Below are 24767 nucleotides of genomic sequence, written 5' to 3'. Positions count from 1 at the left end.
TCATTGTGTCCTGTGTCGGGGTTTGTAGCTCTGCACCCCAAGCAATGAAATGCTGTGCGTGGTGGTTGCAGGTTTATAACACTTGGTGGTATTTGGTTTGTCTGTGGAGATCAAGCCTTTAGGTTGTGAGCAATAGAGACAAAGAAAAGAAAACTTGTGATGTGATTTAAGTGTGAGCAAGCTTCTCCAGTAGACACATTGTATTTTACAGATAGATAGACAGTTGTCACTGACGATCTTAGCGTTTGTTCCTTTTAGCCTATGGGAATGTTTTAAGAACGAAGGCACTTGTGTGGTTTTTGCACTGCTGCTTGCAAAAAGGCTTGTTGCTTCCGTGTTCTTGCCACCTCAGTTTCTCCAGCGCTGTTCTCATCCTCTCCATTTCCCTCCTGCATTCCAGTGGCGATGCTAGTGTCTTTCCCAGGCTTTAAATGTTAATCTGTATCCCTGAATTTTAGCCCTTCCCCATACTCATCACAGACTATAACCAGTGTCTCACTGGTGTTGCATCATGGTTTTTCTAACTCAAAACTCAAACCAGTATTTTTCTTTGTTGGTCTTGCATGTGACTTGCCTTGACATCACTACATTATTTGCCGATTTATTGATGCATGTTGCTATACCTACTGGCATAGTCCTACACGTCTCAATGAGTTGTGAATGAGACCAGTGTCCAAATGTACTATAAAACTGTTTAGTATTGTAATCTTTACCAATTTATGCAATACTCATTGCAATGCACAATGAGTGACAATTCATGTTTTTTAAACAGGAAAGAAATATGTTCTAAATTGAGTGTGTAACATCATGCTGAGGTGTTTACTTTGTTGTTCCATGTGAAACAGACTCAGAAGTCTTAAACAGAATTAAAGTTTGAACTTTTCTAAAAGATCAGTGTATTTTATTGCAGACAACTAAACCTCTGTTGTAGTTGCAGAGAATGGTTGACATAGCATTTATGCTTTTGGTGGGCTGGTTTTTATAATGCATTACAAAATGTTAATATTTGGAAGTACTTTCTACAAAATGCAGTTTTCATACTGGAAGATACAAATGGAAGGTTCTTGGATTGTAGTTATATGGCAAGGCATGCTCACTTAAAAGGGACTACATAAATCAATGTTTCTTTTCTATATAACTTATGTATTTTGCAAGGATTCGGTCATGCCTTCCCAGGAGCCTCAGTTAGATGATAAAAATGATGAAGTTGACCTCCCTTCAGAAGAAACTGATGGAAGTGAGTACTTTCTTAGTCAGCTGGAATTCATGTGTTTCCCCATTTGGAGGCCCAGTTTCCATTCCACCTGGTTGGGGTTTTTTTTTAAAGTTTACTTTGGATTAGCTTGTTAGGGACTCAATTACAATAAATGTACTTCTGAAGCATATCATTTGGTTCAGTTCCATCCTGAATTCGTATGCTCTGAAACCATTCCAGAATGTGAAGTTAAGCATGGAGCAATTGGCAACAATAGATTTACTTTTTAAAACAAACAAAAACCCCATGCTTCAGATCCAAACTGTGATGCTAATATAAGTGCACCCTCGGACTTTTAAGTATTTCTTAATTCTGTGCAATTTGGAGTACTGTTTTCTAGGTTAATATCTTTGATCATTTAACCTGTTTAATTTTAAGGGCCCATTCATCATACCCATTCTCCAAAATTACTCTGGCCTTTGTCAGGTACTATTGTGAGCTCAGAGGTTCGTTGATGAATTTCTCACTGTCTCTGAGTTGGTACCCTTAGGATCTGCTGTCAGGATTACAAGAATAAAGTGGAAAAATTTGATCAACTGTCCCATAGTATGTAAAACAAAATGCTGACCCTAAGATACTAAATCATCTTTCCATTTATCAATTTTTAAAATTATTTCTAATAAAGACCTTAACCTCACTATTTGTTTAATTTTTTTTCCAGTTCCCTACATTTCTTCAAACCGGAAACATGACAACATTAAAGATGACTCTGAGGTATGTTTTTAAAATATTTTTGTAATTCACATTTATACACTCTTAATCATACAGATTTTTATAAAACAGCTAGTTATTTGTCCTATTTTTTCTGCTACCTTTTAAAGAAAAAGTCTGGGTTTTCTTTCTGAAAATTGATTTTTTTTTTTTCAGCTTTTTTGTTGGATTTTTCTAATTTCTTCTGTATACAGCTCTTATCCCAATCATGATCTGAGAGACTTTTTTCTCTTTTTCTCCCCTCCATTCATGTTGGAACAACAGTGATTTAGCAGAGGGTTTGACTTTATTGCTCCTTGCAACAAATGGTGGCTTTGACATTGTCTTGTCTGCTCTCTCTAATGGATGTACACCCTTTGTCACCCTCAGGCTACCTCTACAGGCTGTCACTATGAAAGTTGGTTCAGTCTGATAATACATTAACTATCCAGCTCTCTGAGATGTTTCATATAAATACCAACTAATAATTTATAGACAGCTCCTTTGGAAATACAAGTAGCATAACATACACTTAAGCTCTGTTTTTCAGCTCTTTTGTAGGCGGTCTGACACAATCTCTGCATGCCAAGAATGTTGCTCCCTTAAAGCAGTTTGAAAAATCTCAATACGCTTTAATCCTAAAGGGCTTCAAGACATTTCTTTTAAAAATGCTTCTGGCATATTTAAAATAAATAGGATGCACTCTGCAGAGCACTGGCACTTAGTTTGATATCCCATTTTTAACAAGCCCGCATGTTTTTTCCTCTACATCCACGACAATACTTGTCACTGCCATTATTTCACACTTGAGTAGTTGCTGCTCTTGGGTAAGTGACTGCCTTATTTTCAGCCATGTGTCTTTAGATTTTTATCTCAAATTCAGAGATGAAAGGATATAAATTTAAAACACATTAGAGAATTTTAATTGCTATCTATAATTGGTGACTTCTGCTATGATTAGTGCTCAGGTAGATACTGTTTGTGTTTAAATTTTGATAGGTGCTGTTTGCTCAACTGTCCTGAATTATGCTGCTCTGATTATCCCACCTTGCTTTTGAGCTTTACTAAGATAATTTAAGGTATCCTACAGAGAGGAAGTGGCATTCTGGGAGCTTTGTTGACTAGAATCTTTAAGCTCAGAGCAATCTCTTCTAATAGCAGTCAATCCTAGATCAAGATTCTTTATATAAATACTTTCCATAGTTCAGCAGAATGCTGATCTGTCTACAAGTACAGTAGTATGAGGTCAGATAAAAATAGGCCACAGAAGTATGTCAAAGCACTGTATATATTGGTAAAACATGAAATGTCAAATGTTGTTGCATTTCTCTAGTTCAGCTGCTTGATCTTCAGTCTCACGTGTTCACGTTTAATTCCAGCAGACACTCAAGATAAATATTATCTTTTTAAATAATGAATTTTAAAGTAACATTCTTCATAGTGGAATATTTCCTGCAAATTCGCACATTTCAGAAATTGGCATCTACTTCTGTACGGTGCCAGGCACCTATTAGAAATCTTCTTTTTCATTAAAACTATAGTGAACTTAATATACACAGCTCTTGCCTAAACTGAAACCAAGACAGGTATATTCATTATCAAATTATTGTTTCCTTATCCATCATCTTTTTAGATGGCCTTTATTAATTTGTATTACAATATCTGTTAGAATATGAAAGATGCTCTTCACTTAGTGCAAAGGATAATTCTACATGGCCTGCGGTTGAAGAATTTGAATAAAACCTCATTTCTTAAGGCATTGCCTTCTGCTTTCCGGTAGGGAATATTGAAATGATTCATCGAACTAACTACTGCCTTGAAAAACACAGTAATTTTTAGCATGAGCGAAACCAACACCAAGCAAACATTTCTAAACAAATATGTTTTAGTCAGCCATTCAGATCAGTGTGCCAGTAACAATGGCAAGCAAACTCAGCAAATTCTGTCCAGCGCTTAAAGACCTCTTTGCTTTAATAGTTACTTGTTATGAAAATGTCTTCTGTTTCTAGCATCTGTTTCTTTTTATACAGGATATCAAACCAGTCATTGATGGAATGGATGGAATTAAGATTTCTCAGGGGCTTGGACTACAGGACTTTGATTTAATCAGAGTTATCGGACGTGGAAGTTATGCCAAAGTTCTTTTAGTTCGGTTAAAAAAGAATGATCAAATTTATGCTATGAAAGTTGTGAAAAAAGAATTGGTCCATGATGATGAGGTAAAAGTCTGTGTTAACTGCATTCTGTTACATTTTGTAAAAACTTAGTGTGCTTTAACAAAAAAACATCAGACAGCGTTTCTGTAATCGAAGTTTTACTGACTTTTGAACTCATTTGTCAGCAACTGTCTGCATGAAGCACCAAGATTAAATCTGAGAGAAATGTCCCTTATTTTAATACCAATTAACAGTTATTAATAGCTTTAGGAGAATGCACGTGAAAAATATTCCAGCCTGGATGTGCTAATCTGTAAGTGATGAGTTAAATAGGGTGGAATTTGGGCACTTAATTTTGAAAGAAAACAAAGATGTTTCTCAAGGCTAGTGAATGTAGCTGCAAAGTATTATCTGTATTTCAGAACAGGAGTGGAAACTGTGTTCTTAGAGTTGCTATTACAGAGCTTATGTGCAAGTGACACAGTACTCTGGAGTATTTTTTTTCCATGGGTTTAAAAAAATTATGCTAGTACCATTTGAGGTCACTGTGGTTTAACTGACTTGTAAAAAAAATTGTCTGCCATAGAAATCAGTGCAGCTTTTCTTGATTATTTTCAAAATCCTGTTGAAATTTTTTTGATACAGGATCTCAAATGCATGAGTTTGGGGTGGGCAGGGAGAGAAAAAAAAACCAAACCCAACCCTTTTTATTGTTCCTGTAATATTCACACTTCTTGAAAAGTATAGATTTTATATCTATTCTATTTTTTTTTTCATAAATATGATGAACCAATCCTAGCAAGGAAGGGAGGGAGGTTTGAACCACCTACAGTGCCATGAGCCTTGAACCTGCTGTGTTGAGTAGTTGAATGGGGCTGGGGAAACTGGACGTGTGTGGTCAGAGCGCAGCCCCGATACACCAGCCGAGGCACAGGGCAGAGCCATAACCAGTGCTGTCAGGCTCCTGGCTTGACTGGAATGCTGCAGTGTCGATGGCAGGGCTCATAAATATGACACCATTAGGTGTTTGAAGAGTAAAGTAGTGCTGTGTCATCCTTATGGGTGGAATCCCATACTCAAATAAAATAAAATGAAGAGATGGACAATCAGTCTCCCCTCAGAGGGAATATCTTATATAGCTGTTCTTAAAATAGAAAGTGAATTTTCCAAACACAATGCAATTTTTAGGCTGATGTTATATTCATTTTATGCTGTTAGGAAGACTGGATTTCCTGAAAGTAGGATGTTGGGGGAAAAAAAACCAACATTGTTTTAAGTACTATTTGTGTGGTAGTTTCAATCAGTTTCTCTGGCTGCCATCTTTGTCATTATTCCAGAGGCTAGGGTTAGGAGAGCAAAGTTGTCAAGTTCTTCTAAATAGTTTGGCTTGCTCGTTTATTTGATGGTTCTTTTTATGATCAAATATTAGACTCGTGTGTAGTTTATTTACTGGTTTTTTAACATGTATTTTTCCAAGAAGATAGAAGCTGAAGAAAAGTATTACTTAATGAGTTACACAGTTGTTCCTGAGAATCAGAGGTAGATGAGAAAGTCTTTCTTCAATAGTGGCTCTCATAGATAATTACATAAAAGATACAGCTAATTGGTTTTTCTTGCCTGTAAGATAGGCTGTATAATGAAATTCTGGGAATTGGTAGGAAATTCACTGAATTCTGTGAATGCATGAGATAATGCAAGTAATGGAAATTTTACCTACTAAGTGTTTCATGGAGAAAGAAAATTAATTACACAGCAAGTATCAGTATGTTTAAATCAGCTAGTGCTTTCCAGGTAATGGTGATATAGGAGAGAAGCAAAGATCCTTTTCTAAATGAGGTTGAAGCAAATTAAATACCTGGACTTTTCCTATTAAATTTTTTTAAGCTTGATCTTGCTAACAGTAGTGCACTTGCATAGTACCAGTGTACTAGTACACAAGTGCAATGATGAAGGGGTTAGTTTGAAGACTCTTAAAGAGAAGTTCATTCAGTGAAAACAAAAAGAAGTGGAGATGTTTATTGTTCTATTCAAAACTGAATTTTTTGGACCCAGGTTTACCCTTCCAAGGTGTTATGTCTTCAGGAGTGTCTGAACATAAAACCTTAACAGATTTATTTAATTTGATGGTGACATTCTTTGATTTCCTTTGAGACTCTAGTTTCACTAACTATCCTTGACAGGAAGGCCTGATTTCTCAGGACCTGCTATCGCTATCTCCAGATTGGTCAGAAAGCTGAAAGTATCTGTTGGAAATGAAGATTTTTTTGGAACAATTATATTTCTGGTTTATTGGCAGGGTACTGAGTGTTTGCAGGGTAGAACATGATCAGTGCATGAAGAGTGAACATCTACTGCTAAAACCAGTTGTCTGTAAGGTTTAAATTTTGTATGGTTGTATAAAAAAAATTAAATGCTTTGTTATTACAGATCTGAATTTTGCAGTGCTATGCTAGTGTCATTCAAATTTGGTATGTTATTATATGGTATTGCACTGGGTATTCAGGACTTCTCGCTGTTGAAGCATTAAAGGTAGTCTGTGATATTTTTAAGAATAACTTTAGTTGGACAAACTAATCTGGTCGTGGTAGTTTCATTGAATTAATTTTGAGTTTCAGATGAGAAAATTCAGTTTGGTTTAGTTGAACCTTTTAAAAACGGGAGATTCGCATTGCTTGTGTTACTAGAATGAGTTGCTTCAGCCTTAGGATCATTTCTCTAAGATAATTGAATTTATTTCTACGAAGCAGTATGAGCAGTGTATCAAATATTGCAGATGTATGATATTTTTAAATAGCTTAAATTTTGTGTAGACCTTTTGAAATGGTTAAGAAACTTCTGAATATATAATTGAATTAATGTTTTATAACTTCCTCCAGATTTTAGGGGGGTTTGTCTTTCTGAAGAGCATATGTAACAATGATGGTATATGTAAGGGAGCGTAGATGTTCACAATTTCTTTTCTGGGAATACCCACAGTGGTTATCCAGCAGGAGTTCTGATTGTTCAATTACTCTATTTCAGGATATTGATTGGGTACAGACAGAGAAACATGTGTTTGAACAGGCATCCAGTAACCCATTCCTAGTTGGTTTACATTCATGCTTTCAAACAACAAGTCGGTAAGAAAGATCTGAAATTATTTTGTTTTGAAAATCTTGATCATTGTACTAACTGCTTCTCATAAAGCAAACATAACCACTGCCATCACACAGTCAGTAATTTTTGGAAGGAAGCATTAGCGTTGTCAGGGATTTGCTACTACAGCAAAGCCAGTTCTAAGCAGGGCAGCTTAGCCAGTGTGGTGTGGAGTAAAAGGCAGGGATTTCCAGGTCCAGATCTGAGCAAGAAGATGAAGGAGAAAGAGGAGGAACCGTATGCTGCCTTCCTGAGCCCAGGCCGTGTGGCTTCAGGAATAGGAGGATGGTCGTGGGGTAAAACAGAGCTTTGTAAGAGACACTTTATAATACCTGATTCTGCTGAGGAAGGCCAAACTGGTTCTCAGAGGGCCAAACTGTAGTTCTCTGTTCTTCAAAATAGCCTAAGAGTTGGCTGCTCAGTCATAATAGTTTTTAATAATAACTTAAAAACCTACATGTGTGTGAAGTATTTCTTACCTATGAGGCTTATGAGCCCGTAGCACATATTGATGAAGTATGTGATTTTATTTGAAAAAGTGCTTAATAAACTCTTAGCTACTTTGAAATATCAATTTCTTGTCCTTGTGTGCACAATCCAAAGTGGATTATTTGCTTCTTATTTTGCAATTAGAATATGAAGGAAATCAAGAACAACTTTCATGCCCATGTTTATGTATGTCACTGGGGAATTTGGAGGGGGGGGGGGTTGTGGGTTGTTGGGGGGTTTTCATTCTCCCAGGCACCTGTTTACTGTTATACTTCTATGCCTGGTGCCATGTATATCATAATCGTAAGATAAGACGTTCTATTGGGCTTACTCGGACGGAATACAGTGTAGAGTGCCAACACTTTTAAGAAGTTTTCGTGGATTATCTAGTCATTTATCCTTAAGAACAATCACCTGTTCATTACAATGTGTATTACCAATTTTTAACATGTGAAGCCATGAACTGTACCGTTTCTTCAGTCCCCAGACTTTCAAGCCCTTGATGGTTATAGGCATAGGAAATAGCATTTTCCTAGCAGGGAAAACATAGCTAAGATAAAGGAAGTAAAGAAGTTGTGTGAAGAGCTGAAGGTACATGGACTAGGCAGTATTTTGTAGCAGGGAGAAAGAATGATCTCCAAAGGTGACTGACTAATCTGGCCAAAAGAAATTTGGCTTGCAGATAGGGGGGAAAAAAAAAATCTTCAGACAACTAACAAACTGTTGTGAAAGGCCCTTTAAGTTAAATCAGTGTTCCCAAACACCTTCTCACCAAGTACTAAGTAGTATTGAACATATAATATAAAAATTCAAGTGGTTGGGGAGGGTGAAGTATTGAGAATGAGGTTTCTTGTAAATATTGGAAACAGGAAATAGAAATAGGAAACAGTAATAGAAAGATCCTTTGCATGCCACTTCAGTAGTTACACTGACATAGCAGAGGAGCAGAAGTAGGGGAAAAAAAAATAGACTGTAGTCCAAGCTTTCTGTGTTCCTGTTGTATCTTGTCCTGTTTTTCCAGCCTAGCTTCTCCTTGCAGTGAAACTCTAGTTTTTTGTTTATAACTTCAGCCGTTTGCCATGGATATAGCCATAATGTCATGAATTCACAATTTGGTTACAGCTGTAATGTTACAAAATCACAGTTATGACCTCATGACAGCAACAAAGATGAGCACGAAACTGATTTCAAGTGACTAAATGTATCAACATCAGATTGTGTTAACTGGCCCAAAGAGAGCAAGGTGTAATATGAGAACAGTCTGTGTATAAGTGTACTAAGTGGGGGGGAAGTTGCAAAAGAACATGTTCTTTTTCCTAAATATAATTTAAACTAAATTTTTAAGACTAAATGTGTACTTAAAGATGCTAATCAATGCTAAATGTAGCTGTTTACATTGTTACAGATACTAGTGATGCTTTTATTATTGTAATAAAACACGTGCCTTGGGCTTGCCCAGAATTGCCAGATAAGTGTCTTGCAAAGATGGCAACAATCTGAAAGAGAAGGTTTGAGTAAATCCTTCTAAGAACAGCAAGGACTACCAGTATTCACACACTTAGGTGCTTGAACATGACTTGATACAAGGAACTTTAAATTGCAGGTTCTGAGTGGTGGTAAAATGTTGGAAGCTTCTAAGTAGGATAGGAAAGTTGGAAGCAAAAGATGTCAGGAATGCTGTAACAAAATAGATAACTGCCATGAGTATTTTATTTATTATTTAATTTAGTTTAGTGTTTATATTCTTGTGGGGAAGCCGCTGGAAGACTTGCAGGCAATAATTTTTCCTGGTTTACCTTCTAAGTTTTTAACACTTGAAGTGTTTCAAAAGAAGAATCCTTCTCAAAGGGGGCAAAAAAAAAATACCTTTAATTGCTACCAGTTAGATGGTCAGAGAGACTGGAGCATGTTTTTCCAAATGGAATGTTTTCCAGTGTGTGTATATATGGAAGGGAGCTTTCAACTCATGGAAACTTAGGTGTATAAGGAAATACTGCCTCCAGGGACAGCCGCAACCCTCGGAAGAAACTTCTCGCTCAGCATGTTTCTGTCCTGTAGTGCTCTCTGTCCTTGGCAGCATTGCCTGGATCATATTTTCCCAAGGATGGAACCTTTCCTGCAGACCATAGAAGTCTTTTTATACGGCTGATTCCACCTATATTTCTTTCTTCTACTGACTTTCTCTTGCTTATTTTGAGAAGAGTGTTTCAAAAACCTGCTCTACAGAGGAAATAATAAGCCTTGACACTGCAGCCTTTCTGTGCCCAGATCTTCCATTTAGTGAATATGCTGTGTCGAGAGTAACAGAAGTGGGTCCTTTACATGTTCTTTTAATTCCTGTTTTTCTACAGATAAAGTTCTTGGCAAAGTCAAGGGAGGGTGGGATTGCATTATCTGTTCTGCTAGCTCACCCAATTTAGTTTTCATCTCTAATAAATAATGGACATACATGAATTGAGTCTCTCGGTCCTCAAATTCTTTAGTCTCAGTCTATACAAATAAAACAGAACTCTCCTTTTTTTTTTTTTCCTAGGAATGACAGTATGTTTCTTAACAGTATATCAGAAAGAGTTCAGTGATGATCATAGTGTTTAATAGAAATAATTTTGTATGTGTATATTAATAAGATGCTAGATCATGTAACTTTAATTGGAAAAAAGATTATTGTGTCATGCTATTTTTTTTAAAGTAAATTTGGGTTACATTCCTCTTATTGAGTCTTACGTCATCTTGCTTGCAGTAGATCCGTTTGAGCTTTTCAGGAACTGAAGTGGCACAAACAGCAAGCTTCATAGTTAGGTACTAATATCACAAATCCTACAATACATTGATTATTGCCAAATAATATTGCCAGATAGTCATTAATTATTGTTAATGATGAAGTAATGTTTTTAAATGGTGACCCTCTATTGGCAAAACTATATCAAAAATAAAAATGAGAATTTTCAGACTTCCCATGCAGAAACCTTGTTGACTTAGTTGTATATAAACTATGTTTCATCTACAAAGCTCTTCAGATTTGATGCTGCAGCTTGGCTATTAAAAAAGAACAATATTTAGTCAAGCAGAGTAACAATTTAATTATTATTACATCAGGGTAAATCTGTGTCAGAATTAGTAAGAAAGGCTTGATTTTTAAATTGATGCATCTTTTAAAGTATATTTTAAATCTTAAAACCTTTGAGTAATCAGCATTGTTTCAGGCAGGCTTATTTTTTTCAGTCAATCAGAAGTTGCTATTCAAAGCAGTGCACTCGCTGAGCAAATTATGTACTGTGGAATTTTGTGCCATAAAAGTCAAAAGAATCAACATCCTTGAATAAGAGATAGTCATGTAACTGTGTTGTTGTTATGTCTTTTTCCAATGAATGGCAATTTTACCTTTTTTGGATAAACTTTCATTTTTGCCACATGTCATCTTCTAGCATACTTCCATGATTTTGCTGCTATTTCTAAGCAATTTTTAAAGAAGGCTCTATATTGTTATATGCTTAGGGTTTGGGTTTTTTCCCATCTATCGCCGAGTGAGTACCTCATTATATCAGGCAAATGCTGTTGTCTTCTGTACTGTTTAAATAGTTCTGCAGATTTCATGCCAAATAGTAGCCTGTTGTATGCAGCTGCCTCTCCTTTACATTTAGTCTGGCATTTAAATAAAGGATGTGATCCTGCATTATATGGATCAAATAAGTACTCTTTTTTTCTCTTAAATAGTTTATGTAACTATAAGAAATTTAGAAGTCTAATTGAAGTGTAGAAGTGAAAAGGATAAGAATAGTTTTTCTTGAGAGTTTCCTTGGAATCTATTAATTGTATTATATACTTTCAGATTGTTTCTTGTCATAGAGTATGTAAATGGGGGAGATCTTATGTTTCATATGCAACGACAAAGGAAACTTCCTGAAGAACATGCAAGGTACTTTACTCACACAGTTATAGTGGTTTTCTTGTGTTGTAGCTGTTTAATGTTGTATGAAATGCTTTCCAAACTGTATTCCATAAAAGAATCTGACTAGCAAAGAAAGAATGAGAGGTTGATTGTTAAGTTTAGGATGTACTGCCCTGGGAAGAAATGTTAATTTAATTTTTTGAAGGATATGTATTTTTTTAAAGACAGCAAGCATTTGATCAGTTGTTAGTTATTCCTGTTTACTTTTGTTTATTGCATCATATTTAGGTAATGCTTCTTTGATCTGTTGATAGAAGATGTAACTATTCAACTTATGTTGTTCTTATGTTGAATTAACACAGTGTTGATAGGAGAAGATGAAAAATCTATTTTGTATGGCTTTACACAAAGTCTCATTTTAATTCTTAATAAGCTGAAAATACAGATGTTCTATGTCATGCTTGGAATTTTCAGGGAAAAAAATGGTATGATAAATCATAAATATTTTAATTAGTAGAATGAAAAAATACTTCCCCATGTTTAATTTAAGGAATGTTTTTACACTAGACAAGATCAGTGTCCTTATGAATAAATGTAGTAATGTTTTAAGAAGAGATTTTTTTAATTGCACCAAGTTTTGTACAGTCTTAATGCTAATATTTTTCTCCTTCTTAATTTCAGGTTTTATGCTGCTGAGATTTGTATTGCTCTAAACTTCCTACATGAAAGAGGCATAATCTACAGAGATTTAAAACTAGACAATGTTCTTTTAGATGCAGAGGGTCATATCAAATTAACAGATTACGGCATGTGCAAGGTAGGATTTTTCTTACCTTTCTTTTGTCGCTTTGTCATTCAGTAGTTTATCTCTCTGGTTATGCTTTAAAGTCAAATACATTGTTATCTTAATGCTAGTGTTACTCAGCCCAGAATTTGGTTGTAGAATAGGAACTTTATGCTGAAAAATGACAGAAGAATAGAACCACATTCGTAATTTTTTCTTTTTAGCATTTCGAGTTATGTGGCTCATTTTGGGGAACAAAAGTGTAGCCTGTTGGCCAAGTCAGTTTCTCCTATCTGTTTAAGTTTCCCGTGTGACACAAGTTAGAAGATTTGTCTATAAGACAAGCATGATTTTAAAAGTGTCTTTTCCATCTCTTCATAACTGTGCTCCTGTGAAGATGAATTGCCTGTGGCTGCACTCTGCAGGTTATTGACCACCAGGGGCTCTCCGGTATCTCAGTTCTTAGCCTGCAATCTTTGGCACTGAGGGGCAATTTGGAGAGCGTTGCTTTCAAAGCACCTGGCAAAGTGTAGCATGTACTTAATGTGAGCAGGGGAAAGCAAGAAAACATCAATAGAAAATACGAGTATAGAAAATACTAAATTTAGATCTTCTGTGTGTAAAGTTGGAATGCCAGGTGTGATGGAAGTGGTTGTAATCTGACAAGAATTCTGCTGTCCCCTTAGAGCTGATGATTTGACCTCAGGTTTCCTTGTTATTGCCCCACTGTTTCTGACTAGTATGTGAAACTAGAGTAGAGTCCAGTCTAATTCTTGGTGAGAATAAGTTCCTGAAGCCAAAACTGCAACTGGCATTGTGTTGCTTTTTAAAAGCCCAAGAATTGAGTATGCAATGCTAATTGTTATTTAGCTTATTTGAGAACATGGTTAAGGCATGTTATGGTGATGTAATGAGGAAAGCTTGTCTTTTTCCCTCCATAGAACAGATATTGCACCAATTTCTAAGAACGCTGTACTAGAGTATTTCTCCACTGTCAGAATGCCCAGGCTGTGGGGCCTCACTTGGAATGCAGCAATTATGTAAAAGTTGGATTCTTTTATTCCTAAAAATAGAAGGGATTTTTCCCAACATCTATTTGAAAAGGACTTCCAAATTGATTTTGATCTGAAACTTTTTAAAATGTATCTGTAAATAGTAAGTAAAATGTTGTTACAAATGTGTTGTGACTTGGTTTCATTCATTTGCTGAAGATAAGCTGTAAAGTCATGTGCCAGCTTTGAGCACTATGAGTATTTATTTTGCTCTAGCATTGACTTTTTTGAAAGGAAGGTCTTTAGACTCCCGAAGTAACTTGACTTTGTAAGTCTAAGGGAAATTCCTGGAAAAGGAGGTCAGCTTTTAATTTATGAAATGATTTATGCATGTAGGAAGGTTTGGGCCCTGGTGACACTACAAGCACTTTCTGTGGGACACCAAATTATATTGCACCAGAGATCCTCAGAGGAGAAGAATATGGTAAGCTGTGACTAAACAATTTGTAGTTACAATAAATGACAAAACAAAGTTCTAGTTGTAGGTTGGTTCAAATACAATTATTTTTAGATTACCATGTTTTTGTGTCATTATGTGTTGAGAAAATGGAATGCATATTGTAGTTTACTTTTTCCTGAAATGAAGTTATTTTTGTTTTTCTTTTGCAATCACTCATTTCAGCTTCTTTTAAATCACACTTAGCCTGAAAAATAAGTATTGAATGATAGTGTACCAAAACTAAGTCCACTTCTTGAAGACCCTGACATCACGGCTACTGCTGTCCTCCAGACAAGGTTATAGAACACTGTAGCACAGTTACTGCTCATACACAAGTCAGAAGTATGAGCGTGTTTTTAACCAGTGTTGGTAGTTGTGAACTGATCTGATCAATAGGTTGAATCTGTCATTTAGTTATAAGATACTGAAATGTTCAACTTAAGCTGAAATTTTTCAGATTTTATTTTAAAACTAAAATACAGTGTATTTCATTGAAGCATTGCTGTCTGGCAGACGCCTGCAAACGCCTATAAAGGTTACAGTTGTGATCCCAATTCAGAAAACTCTCTCAAGTTTCATCCAGTGATTGTGTAAATCATGATGTCTGCAGCTGCACGGAAAGTAGAGAATTTCAGTACTTTGTAGAACCAAGGGCATTAATCCTCGTTTATATGAGAGATAGCACCTAAATTCAAGGAGTCCTGGCTGAAAATTTGCTCTGCAAATATCTACAGGGTTCAGTGTGGACTGGTGGGCTCTCGGTGTGTTGATGTTTGAAATGATGGCAGGAAGGTCTCCATTTGATATTATTACGGACAATCCAGACATGAACACTGAAGATTACCTCTTCCAAGGTATAGTCATTTTGATTATTGTTTTTCTTTTCCTTCTTGGGGGAGAAATAATGGAAATTAGCAATTCCAGTAGGACAGTTAGGTTTTCCTTTTCCAATGTTATTCTATAGCTGCCTGTAGATCTACTGTAAATAAAGGGACCCGGTATTTCCAGTTCTTCATCCCAGGGGTTTATTTTGGTGAACTCGGATAAAATGGTCTGGAATTATGAAGCCTTCTTCAGACAGTGAAATTTTTTTTTTAAATGTCCACAGTTCAGAAATAAGAGACAGAAATTGTATGCAATGGTGTCTGTTAGAAGGAAATCCACAGGCCAAGAATGAATTTTAAAAATCAGTGCTCTGTGAGGGGATAGGAGGATCTTTCTTGACTGAAACATATCAACCTGTAGTCTTGCTCCAGATAACTTTTTTTTTTTTAACTTCTGATGAAATTAATATAACTTTGTTAATAGTTTTACCCTTCAGGAGTAGTGATGTATGAATTTTTCTAAACAGTAGTAGTGATACTTGCCATATTTATTACAAGAGAAACTGTAACAGTTTGGGGAATTGTGAGGTTGCCTACTCCCTAATATCAGAATCATTCTTTAAACTAGTTACTGCAGTTATGTAACAGGATCTGCCATGGTTGCTTGACAAGTCTAATATTAAATCAGTTACTGTTTAAAAATCACACCTTTTCGTATGCTGAGAACACAGAAAAGTTTCTGTCTGTACTATAAATAATAGAAACGGATAATGAAGCTAACAGTTCTTTTAAGAAATCTTTGGAATGTCATTATAACAGTGCCTTGAATTATTGTAGCTCCTTTTGTTTGCATTAGTTTAAATAATTACTGTATATTCCCATTTTCCAAATGGTAACAGATTGAAATAATACAGTGTTTGTATTGAAATCATGGTCAATGTCATAAACCAAAAAACAATATTGCTGTTTTTAAACCTGTAACAGTTATTCTTGAGAAGCCAATCCGGATTCCAAGGTTTCTTTCTGTCAAGGCTTCCCATGTGTTAAAAGGATTTTTAAACAAGGTAAATAACATTCTCTTATTTTTAGCATCTGAGATCTGGAAGTCAGAGCTTCCTGTTGAAAGCAATACAGTTAAGAAGTTAATCTGCTTACTATTAAGAAAATCTGTAAAACCTTGGTATCCTGTATGTTAAAAAAACCCCCTTCTTAGTTGCTAATTTACTTGAGGGAATTCCACAGCACAGACTTGATTTAAAAGCCTGCACCTAGTTGGAAAAAATAACTATAGGTTTGTTTATAAACTCTTTTCTGTAATAGTTATTACTCATTCAGCTGATTGAAATCTGTAGAACCGTTATCATTTTTAATGGAGAAAAGAAGCATATGAATTGTACATTACTAAATAGATCTATTTTTTTAAGAAGCTGTAAAATATCTAAAAATGAAATTTCAAACAAACTTCATATGAAGAAAAAAGAACAAAAATCCCTTGATAGCCATAATATATCTTAGCAGCAGTTTGCATAGTCATAGGGAATGCTGGAGTCGTGTGTGTGGACTTTTGACAGACACGGACTGTAACTGACTTGAAGAACGTAATACGAGTTTCTGTGTTTTCCGCAGGATCCCAAAGAAAGGCTTGGTTGTCAGCCACAGACAGGATTTTCTGATATCAAGTCTCATACGTTTTTCCGCAGCATAGACTGGGATCTGGTAAAAACAATTACTTCTGTTTATATGTGTTCAAAGTAACAGATTCTTTGAGTTTAATCGTGTGCACATGTAACAACCCCATTAAAAACAGTGAAGTTCAGTTTCCGTAAATGTAAAAGCTATTTTGCTTTCTCCAAGCGATGGAGAAACAAACTTTTTTTCATGGCCATAATGGAAACAAGCTTTATTTCATAACCAAAATTCTGGCTTGCTTCAAAACTCTTAAGAATGGTTACAACTTCTGGCTATCTGTTTTAAAATATAGGATGAATTTTAAGAAACAACATATTAAGACTTTGGTGGAACCATTTATTCCTTGGTTTCTACTTGTAGATTCTGTGAACTCATGCACTGGGTTCTGCTCTATAAAATTTACCCAGCATACACACAAGGTGCCTGCAGTTGTAGTGTGAAGGACTGCACAGGTTTCTCGTGTCAGAATTCAGTGCCTTACTGTTCTGGGTGGTCATTTCATCTACTCTTGTAGATATTTTACTAACACCTTGAGCTCTGCTGAACGGACTAGCAAAGACAGCCTATTGAATGCTGTTCCAGTGCTTCAGCTCTGGTGTTGATCAGACACCTTTCTGCCTTGACAGGAGGGTCAGTAGTTGATTAACACAGCCACAGGCTGGGTAAAGTGTCATGAAACCAGTTTAGATACAGTCATGGAGGATGAGGTGCTTCAGATACATGAAGCATTTGTAATCAACTTGTAGTACATTTAAAAAAAAAAAAAAACCAGACTGAATCAACAAATTACATAGTTCTGAAAATGAGAGGGATTATTCAGGTAGGTAACAGGGTTTAGTGACATGAGTAGGTGTGAGTAGAATCGGGTGCTTTTTTCTTAAGGATGTGGCTTGAAAGCAGTGTGGTTCTTTAAAATGATTCTCTGATTATTACTTTCAGGTTTTCTTACTGCTGGTGTGAGGGAAGTTTTCAGTTCATGGTGGAGTAGATGACTTGTGTTTCAGTGGTTTTGCAAGCGTAAAATTTTACTGAAATTGTACTCTATCAAAAGCTTTGTTACTTTGTAATTGTGCCTCCTTCTGTCTTCATGGTAGAAAACTATCCCAGAAATGACGTTGTGTTTATTGACACTTGAGCAATAAAACAAGTCGGGAACACTGCTTTATCAGCATTACATTTTATTTTTTTTAATACCTAGTTGAATGGTGAAAAAATATGCACATAATATTTTCCTAGTCCTAGGAAGTCTACAGGAAGTGTAGAAACAGGCAGGCTGCAGTGCCTGTCATAACATGAAAGGGGTTCAGAGGAGGAGGGAGAACTGCATGATCACATTTTTCCTTTGAAGCCTGCTGTTCAGACCTTCACTGTTAACACTCCTCAGGGAAGACGTCCACTACATAAGGAGCCAGTGTTTTAAAATACCTGGTGCTTACAAAATTATTCATATTGTGAAGGCTGTCTTTGATTTTGTTGGACATCCATTGTTTTGGTTTCTCCCTTAAGCCTAAGTGCATTGTTTATGTTAGCTGCCTAGTGGTGCTATAATGCAACTTGTGTGAGTTTGTGGAGAGTATAAACGTCACGTACTGCAGGGTTTCTGTTCTGTTTTGCAGAGTTTTTTGAGAGAGGGAAAGAGAAGACTGTGGGATTTGTATTTTGTGTATTTTTATAAGAAACTTGTAATTGGTACTACTTGGTCAACACTTATGCTTATTTGAGTTTCGATTTTTTTACCTATTTTTTTGGATGAAAGCTTTGATATTACTATTTAAAGAAACTAATGGAAAGATTTAGGTGGTTGTGCTGTTGTTTTGTGATATGATTAGGACAAGGCTGCTCAGGAGGATCTAAATGTCAGATAAATTTTAAGCTAAATTTCTAATAAGTGTGTTGGGAAATTACATTCAGGAGAAAATGAAAAACTATTTGGAAAGTTTTTTTAGTTATTAGAATTTTCTTTGAAATGCAGATGATGAGTAGCAAAGATTTTGACTTAAAAGCTTTTTCAAAACTTTTCAAGTTGAAACACAGGGAAACAAGGGGCTAATGTTGACTAAAAATTTTTTGTTTGAAGCTTGAGTTAAATGGAAAAATAAATAAGGGTAAAGTGAACACTTATACTGCAAATGCTTTTTTCCTAGTGTTAGTCATCCGAGCTGTGTGTGGCACAGCTAAGAACATTTTAGATTACTTGCTCGGCATATAGGATGGCTTAACAGCATCCAGGGAAGTACCAAGACAACCTTTTCTTTGATTATTTCAGTACATGAAGTCTATTCTTATCATAGTGCCTTTTTTATGGAGTTTCTCCATTATATGCTGGAAAGAACTACAAAGCCATGGCTACTGTTAACTGTACAGAAGCACTAAGGTTTTTTGTAGAGCTGTACCAACATATTTTTTTCACTCTTTTCCTCAAATTAAAGGCTGCAAGGTCACGATATGGTTTATTTAAGAGTGCTTTTATGCTTTACTGAGTATAACATAAAAGAGGCAGTCTGATGTTTAGCATCTAGTTGAATGCCTTGCTGTTGAAATGTTAATGCATCGCTACGACTGACTCACAATGACAATCTTACCACCCTCCTTCAATTTTTAAATATTCATTTTGCTGTTTCTTTCATGCTGCCATTCTTGTTTGGGAAGAGCTAATTTTGTCTTCCTTACAACTTGCCTTTCGTGATGCTTTCAAAGGCCTGATAGCTGATGGGATGTTGATGTATTGATTCACTACCCAGTTAGTTTCATGATTTCCTCAGGTGTCCATCTGTACTCATCATGCTCTTGTCTCAAACCTGGAATGCAAGATTCTTCTGTGATTGATCATCTTTTTGTTGTTTGTGCTATGCCAAACATAATAAGATGTTCTGGCCCTGAAACCAGGTTTCTTGCCCACGTTGGTACTATAATCATTTTGGTAACTGTTGTTCACTTACATTATGTCTGTCTGGGTTTTTTTAGTTAGGTTATGGGCATTGTAGCTGTGGCTGTTTTTTAACTGAGTATAAATTTTAGAATTAGAATGTTGGTATCTGCTACTACAAATCTGACTACGGGACAGATTTTTGTCTCCACTGCTGCGGTAGTAAGACTTTCAGGTCAAAGGCTAATTCAAGTAAGTTATTTACTCTGTATAAATGTGTTGCAGTTAACCTGGCATGAGTTTCTCTTCCTGTTAAATATGATCAGTAGCTTTCCCATACCTGTATGCTTATATTCCTAAATGGTGAGTTTTACTTACTATACTCTTACATGCTCGGCAACTCTGTAGAACATTAAACTAGAAATCTAAGTATTAAGATCTAAATTACAATTGCAATTTTTATTTATGACCTATGGTATTTCAGAAATAAGTCTCCTAATTGCACACAAATGCTGTTCCTCAGGAAGAGAAGTAAATATACTGTGTTAACTCTTGTGTTGCAGCAGTAAGCATCTGTGTGGGAAATTTTCAGTCCTGAGTGGAATTTACCAAGTTAGAGAAAACTTAAGTGGCTGAATTGCAGCAAAAGGGTTGTTCTGGGAGATGTTCAACTTGCTCGTTTTATTTGCATGTTCTGGGGAGAACACGTGAATGACACATAGACTTGATAGCTGAAGTAGGTTACTGTGACTAGTGTGCAACAACGCGGAGGCCTCTGCAAAATGCAGTTGAACCTGATAATATATAGAGATGTGATAGGTGTCATGCGTTCCTCGTGGTAGCTGGGGAACCTTCTTCAGAAAAAGCCTTCAAAAGAATGTTAATGAAATGGAAAACTATTCAATGTTTAGTCAGATACAGCTAAGGAGTGTGAAGGATCTGCAAGATCTTTGAGAGAATTTGCAGATGTTCATGTAGAAGATCACTCTTTTCACGTGTTCCATCCAGACCTGCAGAGAAGTTGGAGCCAGGGAGTAAGCTGACCATGAGGGTTCACAGGAAGAACAGTCTCTGGTCAAGAGTAAAGCTAGAAAAGGGAGCAAGGCTTTTGGCATCAGAGCTGCTCTCAGATGATAATTGACCATCATCTATTACCTTAAAGAGTGCTACCCCTGCACTAAGAAAGCTGGACCAAAAAATCTTCCTTTGCACTTCGGGGGGAGGGAAGTGGGGGCAGGTTTTTGATCAGTTTATCAAATTCAAAGATCGAGATCTTTCCAGACAAATCTTAAAAATGCAATTCCAATTATGATCAAAATGCATTTTCCTATTTTCTGATTATTTTCAGCCATTTTTACCTTTAATAGTATAAGCCTTCAAAAACATACAGCCACGTTAATTAGGGAACCAGAGAAGTCGGAGTTGACCATTTAATCTTGGGCAGTGATCAGTGATGGACTCTGTGGTAAGGGATCAGAAAGAAAATGATCATTTCTTCAGGAATTCTGACAAAACATACATGACTTCTTTTATATTACAACAAAACTGTTAAAGTTTACTCATCATAAACATTACATTTTCTTATAGCTTTGAGGGCTTTTGAAATGTAATTAATATTGCCCTATATCATTGGAAATTTAGTTATGCTAATTTTGTCTTTTTACTGCAGTTAAACAGTTAAACTTTACTGAAGTTTTAGTCTCCAATTTCTTGGTTTAATGGACAATAAAACACTGAAGTGCAGTTAAGCAGGTAGTTTAAGTACCATCAATCACTGTAAAAATGCATTTTACTGAATTTGTTGTAATTACGAATTAGGATATGATGAATGTGATCCACATGTGAATTCCGTGAGGATGGAATTTAACCAGGAATGAAGCGAGACAGAACTGAAAAGATCCTTAATTGTGGTGGCTTGTCAAAAGGTTTTGGAGGTATTTTTAATTATGGTTAAAATCTCTGCAAGCTTTATATCTTGTATACATTTTACTGAATGTCTTTTCACAACTGTAAAATCATACAAATGGGGTGATTTTTACCTGTGATAGTACTCCTTTAAGTAATGATTGGAAAATATGATTGGAAAATAAGCTAGTTTTCTATTCTCCGCAGAAAGTATGAAATTGCTGCATCTTCTTGTCACCAACTCTCCTTTGTCAGCAGTGAAGAGCCACTGCTTTGCTGCCTCATGCTGTTCTGGAAATGCCTTCACTCAAGTTCCAAATTTGTTTGGCTGCACTGAAGCAGATACCATTTCTTGAAAAGAAGCAGGACTACGATTTGGATCTATAGGCAAAACCAGGCTAAATAAGGGAGTACACAAGTTGAACCTTTTCTGAAATTTATCCAGGAAAAGCCCTGTTACCTCCCTACAGATGAAAGGGCTCAGTTCATTAAAGAGTTGTCTTTCTTCCTAGGCACCCTGAATAATAAAGTACATATCCTACCCAAAAGCATGCTGGGACAGATTAGTCACCCTTGTTTTGTAGCAACATAGATATCTACTTTAAAAGGAGCAAGCATAATGGAAGTTTTATTGGAACAGCGTGGAGGTCTGAATTGTAAAAAGTACTTAAATTTCCTTTCTCATCTCAGAAGAGAGATTATCAAATGATCTAGCTGTGTAAATGATTCATTCTCAGTGATGCCAGAAGACCCTCACGATCTCTGAATTTGTTACTGAATTTCTTGCACTCTGAACAGACTATTCCCCGTCATTTGTGGCGTTCTGTTCCTGCCTTACTGGGACCAAAGGCAGCTAAATATGTCAACATGAAAATATTAAATTTCTCACTGCATAAAAGTTAGTAATTTCCATAAACCAAAGTAGATACTGTATGTTGGTGAGACAGATGTCCTAATGGGAAGTTTTAACCTCAGTCTGTGTTGGAAATTCAGTAATGTTGTTTTTTTTTTTTTTAAAAAAGGGGGAGGGTAAGGATGTGTATGTATCCATAGAAGGGGTTTTTTGTGTGTTGTTAGGGTGTTTTAGGTTGACATATATGGTTCAAAAGTAGAAAAGTCTGGAAATTGCTGGTAGACTGCTGGAAATAGTGTAGAAAGTGAATGGAAACCTAAACAGCGTGAATCATTTAAATCTCAGAAGACAAACTTAGGTACAGCGTGGCTGATGAGATGGTTTAGCTTTAATCAGTAGAAGATAACACAGACACAGTGCGAGCTGCAGTGCTACTGTTTCTTTAATATGGATCTTGCCTTACTGGCAACTTCACAGTAATTAACATTAACAGCAAGTTGGGCTTTACTTTTGCATGAGCAGATACCAAACGATGCTTCAAAAACTTAAGAATTACAACTGGTACTGAATACTATCTAGCATTTAGTATTTCAAAAGATGGTGAAACACAAAGAGAGGATTATCTGCTTCTTTTCTGGCAAGAGGCAGGTAGTGGTTGGCTAATAGCCTGATTAATGTACTTTAATTTTTAAATGAAAACTGTGAAAACAAATCTTCGTAAGGAATTTCAATCTCTGTACAAACCCACGTATTAAAACAGGCTTGTTGCTTTGCCATTTAATACTGTTATCACTGAGGTTGTGTTGCACGAAAACAAATTGTGATTTTCGATTTTCCGTTAGTGTCATTAGGTCTCTTCCAAAGGGAGTTTGAATGTTGATTTTCTATCTGATGTTTCTCTAGAGGAGCGGTGACCTCCAGTGGCCAGCAAGGCTAACCCAAACTGTATAGACCACGTAGGCCATAACAGATCAGAGTGTAATGATCAAGTGTGGTAGCCTGTCTCTATCAAAGCCAGTACCAGAAGCTTCAGAGGAAGGTAAAAATGGTTCCAAATGCTCCTAGCCTGCAATGTTGCTCATACAGATAACTAACTTCCTTCTGATTCATATAGTGCTCAATTTTATGCCCTGTAGCAAGAGTGTTGATATAGATTGTATAGACATATAGCTCAAAACTAACAGTCAGAAAATTCTATAACATTCTGTTTTTTAACTACAGTTTTCAAGTACAAACTTCTGTGGTGATAAATTCCTTAACGGGGAGTTAAGTGGATTATACTTCCTATGATTAAAAAATTAAAATATCTCTACAATTCAGAGAAGGCAGGAAGAATTCACTGAGGCAAAACTTTGTTCTGAAATAATTAGCAATTTATTCTTTTATCAATTGCATGCCTATTGGTATCGTTACCAAAAGGAAAATTATTAGTGGTGAATGAGTTATGCAACATAATTTGGAAACTTATCCTCCCTCTCCTGAAAACATCTTCTCTGGCCGTACATAAAACACAATTTTGCACTAGGTTGGATTTTAGACAGAATTTCCAAGGAATTGAATAAGGATCTTCAAGTTGAAGATATTAAGCTTAGTAATTATGTAGTCTGTCGTGCTGTTACCAGTGAAGGCTAAGCTCTTGTTTTTGTAGAGGCAATATATTTGTAAAATATTCTATGGCCTATCTGGAAGTTTTGAGTGTTGTTAATATTACAGTGTAAACTCTGTTACACAAGTGTTCTGTTTGAGATTCTGTGTTCATATCTTTAAGCCACACTGCTGACTTTTTTTTTTTGAGGGAGGGGAGAAAGGTAAACTGATCTTTGTCCCTTAATGATCTGACCAAAGGATTCCCTCCAGCAGGGACAGGAACATCGCCTGTCAGAAGTAATGCTGTGCATTCACAGATGCCTCCAAGTGATTCTGTTACCCAGAATTTACAGCTATCTTTCCTTCTCTTTGCTCTGTCACCTTCAATTCTGCCCCAGCATACCCGCTCTATTGCGAGGGGATCCACGTGAGAAGTTTTGTACCTCTGTTCTGCTACAGCTCTCTGAGATTCTTTCCGAAGGCTGTAACAGTGAGATGCTGATCCTGTTTAAGGTCCTGTAATTTCTGCTTAAGTGACCCACTGAACAAAAAAGACATATGATTGTAACAGGCACACTCTCAGTATTGGAATCCTGGTTTTATTTACTTTATGTTTTCCTTTGTTCTTCTAATTAATGTTTAATTCACTAATGCTAAATGAGAGAAACAGATCCCTAACTGTATTGTACGTAAGAAATCCCTGGTGTTTTGTAATACCATTTCAAAGAACTAATGAAGCAAAGAATGTAGATTGAAAGCTTCACTCTGAAAATAGCAGGCTTCCTTTTTGCATTTGAGCTTGTCCAGGAACAATTTGTTCATCCCTGCAGCCTCCTGGCACTCTTACCCGACTTCATCGCTCCTGAGCCTGGAGCAGCCACACTGAGCCCCTGAGGATGGGGCTTTGGGCAACCTGGGCTAGTGGAAGGTGTCCCCGCCCATGGCAGGGGGATGAGACTGTATGGAGCTTTAAGGTCCCTTCCAAACCAAACCATTGTGTAGTTCTGTGAATTTTGGACTTGATCCTTATGGGTCCCTTCTGACTTGAGATATTCTATGGTTATGTGAATTTTTAATATCAATTTGTGAGCTGATTTTAGACTTAAGTGTATGACATGTTCTTATTTAATGCTTAGTGAATACAATGGTTCTTT

General features: G+C 36.2%; 1 protein-coding gene across 7 annotated transcripts in view; it reads left to right on the top strand.

Annotated features, from left to right (window-relative positions):
- The window catches only part of PRKCZ (protein kinase C zeta), a 69190-nt gene that overhangs the window by 36547 nt on the left and 7876 nt on the right, over positions 1-24767 (top strand). For 4 of the 7 annotated variants that reach the window (XM_074848469.1, XM_074848468.1, XM_074848467.1 and 1 more), the window contains 10 exons: positions 1156-1237; positions 1917-1969; positions 3976-4164; positions 7123-7220; positions 11555-11641; positions 12296-12431; positions 13787-13874; positions 14624-14743; positions 15698-15777; positions 16340-16429. In XM_074848469.1, coding sequence (XP_074704570.1) covers positions 1156-1237; positions 1917-1969; positions 3976-4164; positions 7123-7220; positions 11555-11641; positions 12296-12431; positions 13787-13874; positions 14624-14743; positions 15698-15777; positions 16340-16429 — 1023 coding nt within the window. Of the gene's footprint in view, positions 1-1155; positions 1238-1916; positions 1970-3975; positions 4165-7122; positions 7221-11554; positions 11642-12295; positions 12432-13786; positions 13875-14623; positions 14744-15697; positions 15778-16339; positions 16430-21086; positions 21203-21380; positions 22184-22929; positions 23066-24767 lie in introns of those variants that run through there. The other 3 variants (XR_012626164.1, XR_012626163.1, XR_012626162.1) reach the window with 3 other exon arrangements.

Source organism: Strix aluco, chromosome 22 (assembly GCF_031877795.1).
Source record: "Strix aluco isolate bStrAlu1 chromosome 22, bStrAlu1.hap1, whole genome shotgun sequence".
NCBI classification, from domain to species: domain Eukaryota; kingdom Metazoa; phylum Chordata; class Aves; order Strigiformes; family Strigidae; genus Strix; species Strix aluco.
The sequence above is the reverse complement of the archived record's forward strand: the minus strand, read 5'-3'. Positions and strand labels throughout refer to the sequence as shown.